Consider the following 15,630-nt stretch of genomic DNA (forward strand, 5'->3'; position numbering starts at 1 on the left):
AAATAATGGCTATACTTTTTTTCAAAAGAAATAATGCTTAAAATTAAAGCAGCTTCCTTCTACTTTGTATTTATGCAAAAACTACTATTCTATCATTTCTTTAGAAAATATTTTCTGCGGCTACATTTTCCAATTAGAAAATAATTCCAGGACATATTAACTTGAACTTTGGAATGATAAATGTAAAATGTCTTTTATAAATCTCATTCTAAATATGAAAGTATTATACCTGAATCATAAAGAAATGCTATTCAACTGTTTCTAACAACTAAAATAAAAAATAATGCATCTCTTTATTGATATTTTTATAAATCAACAAGGGGTAAACAAGACAATGTTAGACTGTTAACAGTAGTAGCAGTTACATATGACCAGAAGAGTAGATGAATGTGTTAAATATATTGTATGCTGTTTTATTTTTAGAGTAATTATATGATGTTTCATTTGCTAAAGATTTTTTCCCCTAAAACTACCATTTTTAGAATTTTATCATTCCATTTCCGCTTGTGCTGATTTAAAGACAACAAAAAGAAAAATCCCTTAAAATAATATTAACCTCAAAACATACATAATCAAACAAAATGGTTGGATTGCTGTGGCTCAATTTCCCAATTTGTCTTCCAGAAGGCTTCACATTTTCCTTGGTTAAACGCCTACAAGGGGAGAAAAAGGTGGCAGGGATCATCTTAAGTCATTTCCCTCAAAACATTGATAGCTTTGTTATATTATAAAAAACAAACTCAAAAAAAAACAAAAACCAATTCTTTCCCAAGTATCCAAAATGGATTCATGTAAAACCACCACATTCTTCTTTTACGTTACTATAGGCCTTAAGTTACTTTGATTAGGTGTTCTCACAAAGGGTTTTAAGATTTTGCAATACTTAACATTTTTAATACATACATTTCCATTTTATAGGAAGTCTAATAATCAAAAACTTTTAATATACTCTACAAATACATCAAACTCTTCTTGAAGAAAACCGTAATTGTTTTAGATTTAGAAGTGCTCATTTATCAGCTTAAGGATTAAGATATCAAATTCAGTGTAATGCAATGAAATACCTAATGTATTGAAATATCATCTGTCTCAGTTACCCTAATAGAGTAATAGCTAATGCTGCACTCCTTGATATAGGAAGTTCTCTGGTTTTCATATAAACAATTTTTAAAAGTAAAGATTTTTTTAAAAATCAATTCTACTCCTTTCCTTCCTCTAATTCTTCCTCTGCTCAGTATTTCTTTTACTAACATTCTGGAAAATACATCTATGAATGCTTACAGCTCAAAATTACTATACAGCATCTTAAACTCTTCTGGTATTACATAATAAATCTAAAAACTTAAAAAATCCTGATGATTGAAAGCTTTCTAGAAGGAAAATACAATCCAATGAAGGAAATAATGAATTGACAGTTCAAGGAATGGGATCATTCTGGAAGTAACAAACTTGATATTCTCTGATGTTTCTTATGACAAAACTGACCCATCAATCAAAATTATTTCATCATCAACTGCTTCCCTTTCCCATTCTCCATGGCCCCGTTTCCTTTTTTCCCCCACAGAAGAGAGAGACCTATCAAGTTTGAAACTTTGACTCTACTCTGTTCCACCTTCAAACTTACTACCACCTGTCCTTACTTCTGTTCCTACTATTTCAGGAGGTCCCCCTACTCACCAAAGCAAACCTTTCCTCCTCTCTATGCCTTTTATCCCCTTCCCTTTCTGCCTCTACTGTGGAAGGGGGGTGGAAATCAAAGGAATACTTTCTTGATTAAGTCTTCCCCTCTAGCTACTGCGATGTCTGGCATATGGAACACAATCAATGACCATCTGTGGAATGAACTACCGAATGCCTTACAGCAAATTCATTTTTTAAACAGTAATCAAAACTTGTGAAATTCTCCTAGTAATAAATTAATACATTCCATTCCCAACATACAAAATTCAATCAACACCAAAATCACATTGTTCAAGCCTGGTGAAACAGTTACAACTAACAAATACAACAAAAATCCAAGTACATAAAAAATTCTACAGATATCCTTCTGTGACATACATTTTTATTAACTCATATTAATGTCTTCTATAACAGGCAAAGAGCTAAACACTAGGAATACAAGTATGAACAATAGCTCCTCATCTCAAGCTTAGTCCAGCTGGGGAGATGGACTTAACCTATTTTTTTAAATTTACATTCTCAAATCCAGCAAATTACAGAATAGTACATATTATATGCTATCAGTAGTATGAAAGGGGGGAATAATATATTTGTATCCATCTGTATATACATAAAAATCTCTAGGACAATAAATAAACAGTAGCTACTTATTTTCCTTCAGGAAGACTGAGTGAATAAGGAATGGGATTACAGACTTTCTATTATCTACCTCTTTATATTTATTAAAATTTAAACCACGTGAATGTATAAACTATTCAAAAGATTAATTAGATAAAAATAATCATAGCAATGTATCTAAATGGTATGATAGCATCATTTGCATATGGGACAATGACGGCACAAATAAAGAATAGTCAATTGTGCTTGACAGTATGTGCTACAAAAGGGTTCATTAGGAGCCAACACTGGAACCCACCCTCCAAGGATGAGGAGGTTACCAGATGGAGAGAGGAAAAAGAGAGAAGGAGAAACCTTGTACAAAGAGAAGAAATGAAAAATACAAAGAAAAAGGAGACCACAGCACATTCAGGGAAAACTTAACTGAGCTCAGTATAGCTGGAGGTAGAATTAGCAGGCAAAGAGGTTGGAAATGGGGAGGGACATCACGAAAGATGTCTTACATCACCATGCCATAAAGGCTGACACATAATCTGTAGGCAATGGTTAGTCATCTCACAAAAGGATCTTGAACAAAGAATACAAGGCACCATAATACTCCAGATAGAAGAAATAAGTTAGTGGCAGTAGACAGTGAAAGAGACAGGGTCAAGATATTCGATACTACTTAATATACAGTTAACCCTTGAACAGCATAGAGACTGGGGCAACAACGCCCCCATACGGTCAAAAATCTGTGTTTAATTTTTGACTCCCCAAAAGCTTAACTATTAATAGCCTACTAATGACCAGAAGCCTTACTAATAACATAAACAGCCAATTAACACATATTCCACATATGTATTATATATTCTTACAATAAACTAAAGAAAATATTAAGAAAATCATAAGGAAAATACATCTACAGTACTGTACTCTATTTGTCAATACTGTTAAGTTTACATCATCTATTTACAAGATGAACAGTTTGTCAGTACCTACATCAATATTATATGATACAAAACACTGGATGTTATATGCATCACTAACACTAGACATCAAAAATGAAAAGATAATGTGAAAAAGAAAGTCATATTTATTTACAGGTATGATGATTCATGCACTGACAACGAAGCAGCAACATTATGATTGCTTTATGGAAGCCTAGTATAATCGATACGATTGTTTCATGGTAGCCTAGGCTATACACTAATGAATGAGTTGTCCTAATATTTTATGGCAATATAGCTTTACAGTCATATTCATAGTACAGTATTAGAAATACTGTTACTTTTTTTAAAAAAACCACTTACCTGTGATGATAGGCTGATAATGCAGTTTGTCCAATTATGAGAAAGGCATACTGTACAGTAATACAATTCTTTGAAAGCAAAGTTATAAAACAGTAAGAAAATAAATATATTCTTAATTTTGTAAAATACTATTCACTTTATGCCTATGTAAGGATAGGCTATCCACTTCTATACATGTCTTGCATGATGAGGAGGAGGACACAAAAAATGTCTCCTACAGTTCTTGCCATTGGGTTAGACTTTCACACAAAGACACACAAAAACAACAGATAAGTTTATTAACTATATAGCATAATGATTATTTACATTCATTAACTGGAAGTGGATCATCATAAAGGTCTTCATTCTCATTGCCTTCACATTTAGTAGGCTGAAAAGGAGAAGGAAGAGGAATGGTTGTTTATCTTCTATCAGGGATGGCAGAGTGGAAGAGGCAGAGGAGGTGGAAGGAAGGCAGATGAGGCAGGCATATTCAGTGTAACTTCATGGAAGTACATGGTAATTTCTGTCTGACGTTTTTTGCTTTTCCACTTCTTTAAAAATGTTTCTAAATGGTACCCATACTTCTTCCACCACTTGCTTTAGTTTCATTGCCCGTATCATAGAAAGGTCCATGTCATAAAAGAAGTCAAAAGCAGTTTAGAATAATCAGAACTTTCTGTCAGATGGTCTAGTGTCAATATGTTTGCTGGCACTGTTTCTACACCTTCTTCATCATCTGGCACTGGTTCAGAAGCACTCATCTCCATTAAATCGTCTTCTATGTGGGTCTATTAGTTCTTGAACTTCTCCAAACTCCATACCCTTGACACCTTTCAGCCCTCCAACTTTTTTTTCCCATATCCACAATCTTTTTCATGATTTCCTTGATTGGTTCTGTTATAAATCCTACGAAGTCATATGCAACATCTGGACAGTTTTCTCCAGCAGAATTTGTTTTGGGCTTAAAAGCTTTTATACCGTTTTCTATAACAATGATGGCAATCTTCAATGTTGTAATTCTTCCAGACTTTCATGATGCTCTTGAAATTGGGGTTCTCTTTGATAGTATTCACAATCCTTTCCATAAAGTATGGCATGTAATGCGTCTTAAAGCCCCTGATCTAGAGGCTGAATTGAAATTGTATTTGAGGGCAAGAAGACCATTTTGCCATCTCTGGTGCTGAACTCTTGGGGTTCTGGGTGGCCAAGGGCATTGTCCAATATCAAAAGAACTTTAAAAGGCAGTCCCTTACTGACAAGGTACTTCCTGACTTCAGGGACAAAGCATTGATGGAACCAATCCAGAAAAAGGGTTCTTGTTGTCTGGCTCTTCTTGTTGTACAACCAAAAGACTGGCACTTGATGTTTATCTCTTCCTTCAAGGCTCAGAGGTTAGCAGTTTTATATATAAGGGCAATCTGGATCATAAACCTGACTGTATTTGCACAAAACAGCAGAGCTAGCTTATCCTTTCCTGCCTTAAATCCTGGTAGTTGTTCTTTCTTCCTTACTAGTAAATATCCTTTGTGGCTTTATTTTCTAGAATAGGGTAACTTTTGTCTGCATTAAAAACCTGTTCAGGCAGACATCCCTTCTCCTCAATGACTGTCTTAATGGCACCTGGAAACTCATCTATTTTCTGCCTCTTGGTGAGCATAAACTCACTGTTTCTCCTGTCACGTTGACATTTTTTAAGCCAAACCTCTCTAAAATTATCAAACCATCCTTTGCTGGCATTAAATTCTCTGGCTTCTGATCCTTCACTTTCCATTTGCTCTAAGTTGTCATATAATGACTTGGTATATTCTCAAATCATATTAGAATCAATAAATATTTCTTTCTTACAGCAATCTTGCACCCACACAACAGTTGGATTTTCAATACAAGATAAAAAGTATTTCACACAAAAAAATAAAAGGTATTTCACAAAAAAGTACCAGGTTTTCACATCTGCTCATAGAGCTACAGCAATGATTTCATTATTTTCCTTTAAAAAAAAAAAAAAAGACAGTCCTTACACTGAATTCATTTATCCTAAAATGGCTAAGAGCTGTAGCTGCAGACCTCAATCTAAGGTACATATTAAGCAATTCAACTTTTTCTTGTAACTTCATGATCTTTCTTTGCTTTGGAGCACTTCCGGCCACACCAGAGGCACTTCATATGGGTCCCAGGGTGTTATGCAAGGTTTACAATACCCAGTAAACACGAAAAATACATAAGAACCGTGAGAGATCACTTTCTACTGCAATACACAATTTACTGGAGATGTGAACTGCTCAGAGATTAGCATCACGCAGTGTTTTAAGAGGATATTCCCAATACTTGAGCTCACTGCACAGCAACAGGAGGTGGCTACGAAATTATTACAGCAGTACAGTATTAGTTTTATGCAGTTATGACTTAATACTAAATTTTTACATTTGTTTACATCTCTCTGGACTATGAACGTCACCACGTAAGTGTACATATAAGTTCTGGTAAATTTTAACTTTTTAGAATAGATCGTTGTATGTTTTATGGTAGCAAATGATAAAATAGACTTATCTACATATATTTTATGCATTCGTGACATACCTCTTTCTTGATTTTTTCAATATTTTTAGGTTATGTGATTTGCATGAAGATTTTTCAAATTTGTTCCATATCTCCAGAAATTTTCCAATACTTTTATTTTTTTTTAAGATTTTGTTTATTTATTCATGAGAGACACACAGAGAGGCAGCGTATACACAGGCAGAGGGAGCCTGCTGTGAACTCCATCCCAGGACCCCAGGATCATGCCCTGGGCCAAAAGATGCTTGGCCACTGAGCCACCCAGGTGTCCCTCCAATACATTTATTGAAAGAAACCCATATATAAGTGTATCCATATAGTTCAAACCCATGTTGTTCAAAGGTCAACTGTATTATTAAATAATCCACCTAAAGCACTTAGTCCAGGGCCTGGCACATATAAATATTAATGGCTCCATAAATATTAGCTGCTATTGTTACGCTAGATACTCCACTTGAGGAATTCTTAAGACCAGAACTCTTTTTGGAAGGATCAATTCTAATATCATCTCCTTCCATGACTTCACCAACGTTCACATGGTGAAACAATTCACTCTCTTCTCTATCCTCCCAAAGAACGTTAAATATGCTGTATAACAACAACTACTGAACCAGACTGTGCACCTGTTTCCCCAGGAAACTGTGGCCAGGGACAGGATCACTAGGCAGACAGTATCACTGCATACTGTTAAATCTAGTTAAACTACAGAATGGACTATTTTAATTTAGAATAACCATACCACTGCACAAATATAAAAGAAACAACAATCAATAGCCTTGCTGAAAACACTTGTAAGATAGCAGTGTAATCAGCATATAAACTGACTCCAATCTGAAGTATACAATTTTCATAATTAAATTTCAGTTTACCAGGAAGTAAAATAACATCACTCTTATGTTTTTAATAACATGAAAGTAAAGCACACAAATGAAAATAGAAATTTTTCAAAAGTTGACTCAAGGAGGTAGTTCTGCATAATCCCATTAGATCCTCCAAAAAAGAAAAATCTTTTAAAGATTTTACTTATTTGAGAAAGAGAGAGAGAGAAAGCACACGTGCAAGCAGAGGAAGGGGCAGAGGGAGAGGATAAAGCAGAAAATCCCAAGCAGACTCCATGCTGAGTACAGAGCCCAACACAGGGGTCAATACTCAACCCATGAGATCACACCCTGGGCCAAAACCATGAGTCGGGCACTTAGCCAACTGAGCCAAGAGCAACCCAAGAAAAACCTTTATTACAATAACTTCTGGTAGAGAAAATCTCGAGAACTTTGACCACCATGTATAAGCCATTAAATGTATCTTGCAAACTGAGCAAAGGCTATCCTAAAAAAAAAAAAAAAAAAAAAAAAACAACCTTCATCCTAGAATATGACATATTTAAATAAGATTAGATTTTACAGCTATGCAAGCATGACAACTACAAAAACTAATTTGGTAGTCTAAATGAGCTTTAAAAAAATTGACAGTCGTTCTATCTTCAGTATATAATCAGCTATACCATTAAGCAAATATTCCTGGGCTTCCTCAGAACTGAGACTCAGATAGCAGAAGTTGGCTGAAAGAAAGTAAATTAGATCCAGATATACTTTCCGCTAATACAAAGAAAAATAAATTAAGACTTACTTCATGATATATTTGGCTCTGTCTATTGTTTGGGCTTTAACTTTTACTAAAAGTGGGTGACTGTTATAAGTTTCATTCTTCCACTGGCCATAGAGACGGTATCTTAAAAAACGATGAGATGAAGAATTAGAAAAAGTTAAACACTTAGAGGTTAATGCACTAGAACAGTAGTTAAAAATACAAAAATATTATGTATTTACCTATGCTGATATGGAAATGTTTTAAACATTCCCCATAGTTCCTCAGACATACAAGCATTGCAGTCCATCAAAGAAAGAGATGGAAGTAGTACCTGGTCAGTAATGCTAAGTAAACAGCTAAGGATAACTTCCTAAGAAGAAGGGAGGAAAAATTATTTTAGTAAAAGATCCATATTAATCCCCCCAAAATAAATTTATATCAGCCTTTGAGAAAATTCCATTCCTGGATCTCATACCACCCACATCTAATTTCCCACACTATCACTGTTCTTTTCACAATGGATATTTGTGCTTCTCCCATCTAAGAAAGCAATAAGGTGAGGTAAGGAAAGGGGTAGCAGGAGAATGAGGGACTCTAATTATCCTTCTTCCTTTTTCAACATGATAATCCTCAAAACCAGGGGTTGTCAATCTTAAAAGATAACTGTATGATATGCCAAAAGCTAGATTCAGCATGTAGAATACAAAATATTTGCACAGTAAAATTAAGCTTGTTCACAGTAAAATTTACATATGCTGTATATAGACAAATCAGACACGTTAGATTTTTCTAGTCTCTTACCGTTTTCTCTTTATCTTCTTGTTTGCTTCCATCAGACTGAAACTAAAATTAAAAAAAACTATAAATAAAATGCAAAAAGGTTAAGATTATGATGTCACAATTTAGCGTCTTATTTGAAAATTAACTTGTACAAGGTTGTGAATTATTTCCTTACTTTTTAAACAAATGTAGATTTTAAATATAGCCAGTATTACCAATTAACATTTTAAAATTTCACCTATATCTCTAACTTCCAAATCAGTTGCAACATTCATGAATTTTAAATGTCAATTTTATAAGCCAATTCTTTTCTCAACCTCATTATCATAAACCAAAGCATCCTAAAACTGATCTAAGTATTTATTATAAGATTGTATCAAGCATAATTTAGTTATAATGCATTTCCATTTTTTTCATCCAGAAGCTCTGGTTTTCTGCTACAGAATTTGTAAAATCTAAAACTAAAGCAATAGCAAAAGAATTAAACCCAAAGAAATTTAAATTGTTTTTATTCATCATTAAACTCTCAATGAGAAATAAACCCAAAATATTAGTAACATTGCTGACAAAGACCAGACCACTGTGTAAGTTGGACTGAATGAAAAAATCTAGGTCATTTTGTATCAATGATTTGCAGGTGGACCGCTGAAGTGCCATGTTTGATGCTGATGTTGTTCATTCAAAGTGAAATAGTAATACTTGTGTGTATATAAGCAGGTGGAGAGTTAAAGGAGTGTGCAAAGGCCAAAATGACAACTGAAGCACTGACAGTCAAGGACAATCTAGATTTCTGGGAAAGATTTAACTCAATACCAAGTGAGGGAAGGGGGAAAGCTAACATGCAGCTAATGAGCTTATTATTTTCTTGGCAGAACTGAGTATTTTGTGCACGTATGTTTTCATGCTTGAATAATTTAATGGGTACTACTACAGAGAAGTCTAACTTCTGTACAATACTTTCATATAAGACTAATTCCAGGATTGCTGTCACGCTGATGGGAAAACACAAACAACCCCCCACCCTTTTTTTTTTACCCCCCACCCTTTTAATCAGCAGGTTAAAAAGATATGGTTCCCCTTCACAGAAACAAATGTTACATAAACATGTATCTTGGTCAGCAAATAATGCTGAGGTTATGAAGGAGTAACCTGACAAAAAACAAAGTAGATAGCCACTTTTTTGTTTTGTTTGGTTGGGCGGGGGGGTAATTCTGGTGGCATACTAGGAAGAACTAGATTTACAGTATATTTATGTTGGGTATAAAGGCAGTTAAGCCACTCCTTTTCTACTATACTATGATTCTAATAAAGCTACACAAAGTTTTCTCAATAGAAATAAAACATTTTCTTACCTACTAAGCTGTCCTAATTCCCATACTAAATACTTATTTAAGTTTGCAGTCTCTGTCAATTCTCTACATTTCATAACCAGGAAAATTTGAAAAAGAAAAATACAGAAAGCACAATGAAACTAGAAGAGCAGTAAGGAACATTTCTATCAAAGGCTAACTATAACGAAGATGAACAAAAAGTAGATGGAGAGGTACAGGCAAGTAATTTTCTTTTCTTTGGTAAGAATATAAAGACACATTCTACTCCCTTGATGCTTTTTAATTTAGTTTAATTTGCTTTTTAATTCAGAGTAAATATAAAACTCTCCATTCCCATACTATTTTATTGAATGGCCAGTCCAGGAAAAAATGGGAGGAAAAATGGAAGGGGACGAACAAAGACATCCACTTCATTCATTCATTTACTATGTGCCAGACACTAGGATTTCAAAGATAAAGAGACTTCCTATCTTTGAGGAACTAACAAAGACAGTTCCTATCTTTGAGGATTTCTTGAAGATCAAAACTACACTTGCCAATGTACTATTAGGAACTGAATTTTTAAGTCTCAATAAAATTAAGTATTCATAATTATTCCTAGACAAACCATCAGCTATGAATGGCCCCAAGCAGGTTCCACTTCTGCCCTATAAAGAGGGATCAGATGACAAGGCTGCATAACAGTAGTGGGTACAAAAAGAATGTAGGTCCTCCACCAAGAGAGGGGCTTCTGGGGAGTCGAGAAATAAACCTTGGGGGAAAGTTGTAGATTTAACTAGATAACTCGTTACCAATGTCCTATTTTTTATCTCTAACCCATAAATATCTGAAATGTTACTTTAGACTATATTTCAGAAAAGAAACAAAAAAGAAAAATACTTAAAATTTATGACTAGATTTGAACCTGAAGCTATATCTAAGTAAATTACAGCACTATTTTCACTTTATTTTTCTCATTCTGATTAACTACTATCTATTGAGTACTATGTGCCATACACTAGGCTAAGAACTTCACGTTTAGATCTTAAAACTCTAAGGAAAATCTTTTTGCTAGAAAGGATCCAGCTAAAACCCATCAAAATAACTCAGAAATAGGAAAATATAACCTGTAACAGGTTAAGTTACAGGACTATGAGTTTACCGAGCCTAAAGAATAGAAAAATGAATTACCCTTCAATGTTTCGTTTGAAAGTTTTGTTTTTATCTTTTAATCAGAGACTCTTAAATTTTTATAAAATACCTAGAAACAATCAGTAATATTAATACTGCACCATTTCCGAAAAGAGCTACTAAATGAAAAAGCACGATCATCCAACACATTTCATCTTTAATCACTACAAATCTGTATGAAAAATAAAAATCTGTACCGAAGAGTTAATAATATGGCCATCTATATATACACAGGATGACCATTATGTGCTGGTTCTCACTTTTTATCCCAGTATTAAGTACCAGCACAGCCTTTCCATCTTGAGTGTCCTGGTTTAGACAATAAAAGTACATGGTCTCCCTACCACATGGTAGCATTCAAACTGCAGTAAATAGACTTGTGGGGAGTGGTTTAAACATTAAAATAGAGCAAACAAAACAAAATGCTAAGTAGCTATACTTAGTTTCATAAAATTCACCACCCAAAAGTAATTACTTTGTTTAAAACATTGATTATGATATGAGACTGTGCTGTTTTACACAAGCATAGTTCTAACGAGCTGTGTGTAAAAACAGGTATTTCTGGTGCACTTAATGAATATGAATATGTAATCTATTTAAATGAATTCTCTGTATAAATGGACCTCATAAAAGAAGTCTTCTGTAAAACAAAAAATTGCCCTGTAAATCTATCTTTAGGGATAATTAAGGTTTTCATATGGAATTCATTTAAAGGAATATGCCCCTGTGTTTTCCTTTACATTCCCCAAAAGCAGACTCTATTCAAGTGCAGGCATAGTTTATTTGGCAAGTAATCCTAGGAACCACCAGTAGGAAATTATTCCTATGGGTTAACTGGAGCTTAATCCCACTGGGGACTCTGAGGGTCTGTGGAGAAATACATCTCAGGATTATTATTCCATCTTAAGGCATGGTAGTTAAACACTAACTCCTATCATTTCCCTGGTTGAGGGCTGAGGAGAGGGGGCAAGGTGAGTTACTTCTCCAGCAATTCCAGGATACACTTACTATGCAGGCTTCCAGGGCCAGAAAAGCCCTCAGAAAATGAGATAGAGGTGCCAGCAGCTGAAAACCTTTGGCTGTGTAAGAGCCAAAGGAATACAGATGGAATCTAATTGCATCTGCTACGCCCTGCATGGACAAATGGCCAAACCTCTAAGAGAGGAGAGTTTTTCACAAATATTTTTTCATGTTTATACTTTCTGAATTTTTTTCCTGAAACTGAACACTGAGGTTCAATTTCAGGAAACAGTCTTTGAGAAGAGGAACAGAATCATTTGCTTATAGTGTGCATCTAGTACACAGTAAAAATTCTACTTTTCTTTTTTGTATGAAATATACTTCTTAAAATTATACTGTTTGTACATAAAGTCGACATTTGCCTATTAGGGCTTAATATCTATGTCTGTATGTCTCTCTTAAGTAAAAAGCATAGCTAATGGTAAAAATTAAGATCCTCCTATTTGTAATTTATTACTTTAACTATGATTCTACATCTTGATTAGAATTGTCACATGAAGATATTCAGTAATATCTAAGGTGACTTTAGTTCAAATCAATTATTACAGGTGACAATATAAGTACAAATATAAACATGCTAACAGTTCTTCCCTGCTCAGGCTCATTAAATAGCAAGGATGTTGTAGATTAAAATTTGCCTTGTATGAGACTTATAATAGCAAAAGTACATAGAGGAGCTTAACATACAGTGCCAATGAGAGCAGTGTCTATCTCCTGGACAATTAAGAATTATAATGCAAGGTTCTGATTGTCTTAAAAATATTCTTACATATCCACTTAAAATTGGAAACTGACATGTCCATAGCTACCCCTAACTAGTTTACTCACAAAACCCCAGCAATAAAAATTTCCTTTATTTCGGGCAGCCCCGGTAGCCCAGTGGTTTAGCGCCGCCTTCAGCCCAGGGTGTGATCCTGGAGACCAAGGATAGAGTCCCACGTCAGGCTCCCTGCATGGAGCCTGCTTCTCCCTCTGCCTGTGTCTCTGCCTCTCTCTCTCTCTCTCTGTGTGTGTGTGTGTGTGTGTGTGTGTGTGTGTCTGTCTGTCATGAATAAATAAATCTTTTTTTAAATTTCCTTTATTTGATAAAAATGTTGATTTGTCACCAATTTATAACAACAATTTCCACAATAAAAGGGGGGGGGGAACATCTAATTACCACTACACTGAAAGAAGCCAAAGGCATTCATATATAAAAATCAAATCTGCTCCTATGGGAAATGAAGCTGCTACTTTAAAGTAGTATCTATTACTTACAAACAGAGATAGATGAAAGTATATTAACACTTTAAATCATCATCAAAAGCTAGTGTTGTGACAACTTACAAAAGTAAAGCTGTTAACTTACTATGATCTAAAGAATTCATGACAACTTTAACTCTCTAAAGTTTAGTGCCTAATTAACGTTAGTATCTAATTAATGTTGAGACATTAATTTGATTCTCATTGCAACCCCAGGAACTAGATAAGGCAAATATTCTTACCACTCATTTCTGGCCTAGAAAAGTGTCCAGACAGATTAAAAGTCACAGAACTACCAAGCAGCTAGCATCTCAGCTAGCAACTCATCCTGATGAAACCAGTTGACTCTTCGTAGGCAAGTTAGGTTCTAAAGTCAATATATACAATGGAAATGACATATACTTACAATTATCCTTAAAAGTCCCTTAAATTATCTATAGAGTAACAGACACATTATCTTTCATTTCATTCCAACACAAGACTGGTCTTTCCCCCTATAGTATTAGAAGAAATCACTGTTAAGTGAACCTGAGATAGGAACATGAAGTCATGTGAACATGAAATGAAGTAACTGGCTTGCATTTAGTGGCCAAGTCACATGAAAACACATTACTTTAAAAACCAGACTCATGGGACACCTGGGTGGCTCAGCGGTTAAACGTCTGTCTGCCTTTGGCTCAAGAGGTGATCCTGGTCCCGGGATCAAATCACACATCGGGCTCCCTGCGAGGAGCCTACTTCTCCCTCTGTCTGTGTCTCTGCCCCTCTCTCTGTGTCTCTCACGAATAAATAAATAAAATCTTATAAAAAAAAAACTAGACTCCTGCTGAATGTGGTAAAGGACCTGAGAAACTGAACCAAACTGAGAGGAAAAAATTATCCAACTTCACCCTTACTCCTAGGCATACACACTTGAGTGTCCTGATGGAACAAGTCTGGCCACATTCACAAAAATTAAGCACAAGTAATGGTATAATTCCACTGTACTTGTCCCTGCATTCAAAAAGAATATTAAGGGATCCCTGGGTGGCGCAGCGGTTTGGCACCTGCCTTTGGCCCAGGGCGCGATCCTGGAGACCCGGGATCGAATCCCACATCGGGCTCCCGGTGCATGGAGCCTGCTTCTCCCTCTGCCTGTGTCTCTGCCTCTCTCTCTCTCTGTGACTATCATAAATAAATAAAAATTAAAAAAAAATATTAAAAAAAAAAAAAAGAATATTAATTCTGAGCTCTAACCTACACAACTAGGGTAGATCTTCAGTTTGGAAAGAAAAAAAAAGTAAACATCAAGCCAAAATTCTAAAGTAACTGTTTCATAAACCAGAGCTTTGGAATCAATGGTCTAATATAGATTCTGTCCCTAGCAACTGCAATTTTTATTATGAAAAATTTCAAGTTTCCATAAAAGTGCAGTGGATAGTGCACTATCAATAAACACAGATCTACTTTGCAAATTCAACAATTAACATTTTGCCTTTTTGATTCACAAAAAAACATAGCAGATATATTTCATCTCAAAATAATTCTGTATGCATCTCCTAAAAAGAACATTCTTCCACATTACCACAATATCATTATCCCAGCTAGCTATTCCTAATATCATCTAATGCCCAGTCTAAGAAATATTCTGACCCTCTGACTCTAGGTTTCTAAGCTTCATCTGTGAATCAATATAAAACACTTTGGCTTTTACGAAAGGCCAACACAAGAAACAGCCTGACCAGACAAATGAATTAAGATGACAGAGTGAAGCATATACACAGAATTTCTGTCCCCTATCCCTAATGCAATTAACAAGATATGCCTTGCTGTTGTTTTAATGTTGCAAATCCACCACCAACCAAATAAGAGGAAACTCTGCTATTTAACTTCAAAGGGACGGGGACATGGGGACATGGGGACACGGACACACACACACACACATGATTCTGGTCCCACAGTGTGGTATGGCACCTGCCCTTAACCCAATCCCAGAAGTAGTACAAAGGAAAATAAGTCAACAAAATCCTTTAGGCAAAAAAAAAAAAAATTCCTTTAGGCAATAAGACCTGCAAGGTAAGTGAGTAGACTGAGGAAAAACTTGCTCAGCAGGACTCGGGAAAAGGAAGAACCAGCTGCTAAAACCTGCTATCTTTCAAAGGAACTGTGCACAGATGGCTGAGGGAATCAAAGTCCAAGGGAGCTGGGATACCCACTTGGCTAGACATGCCTAGTACAGGATAGGTAATAGTATCTCAGAAGAGAAAGCAGAGGTACTCCAAATGAGGACTACACTCAGCCTCACTGAGCTCATTCACTCCCCTATCAGAGACTACATAAAAGATTGAAAGGAGAACCCAATACTCAGACTGCAGCTTGGAGAGAGAAGTGGT

General features: G+C 35.3%; 1 protein-coding gene across 11 annotated transcripts in view; it reads right to left on the minus strand.

The window, feature by feature from the left end:
* Window positions 1–15,630, minus strand: part of THOC2 (THO complex 2) — a 138,589-nt gene that overhangs the window by 35,548 nt on the left and 87,411 nt on the right. For 7 of the 11 annotated variants that reach the window (XM_041740690.1, XM_041740689.1, XM_041740680.1 and 4 more), the window contains 4 exons: window positions 8,517–8,558; window positions 7,955–8,085; window positions 7,755–7,856; window positions 557–653 (listed from right to left, as the gene is read on the minus strand). In XM_041740690.1, the coding sequence (XP_041596624.1) occupies window positions 557–653; window positions 7,755–7,856; window positions 7,955–8,085; window positions 8,517–8,558 (372 nt within the window). The remainder of the gene's footprint in view (window positions 1–556; window positions 654–7,754; window positions 7,857–7,954; window positions 8,086–8,516; window positions 8,559–15,630) is intronic. The other 4 variants (XM_041740688.1, XM_041740687.1, XM_041740683.1 and 1 more) reach the window with 1 other exon arrangement.

The sequence above is a fragment of the Vulpes lagopus genome, chromosome X (assembly GCF_018345385.1).
Source record: "Vulpes lagopus strain Blue_001 chromosome X, ASM1834538v1, whole genome shotgun sequence".
Classification (NCBI taxonomy): domain Eukaryota; kingdom Metazoa; phylum Chordata; class Mammalia; order Carnivora; family Canidae; genus Vulpes; species Vulpes lagopus.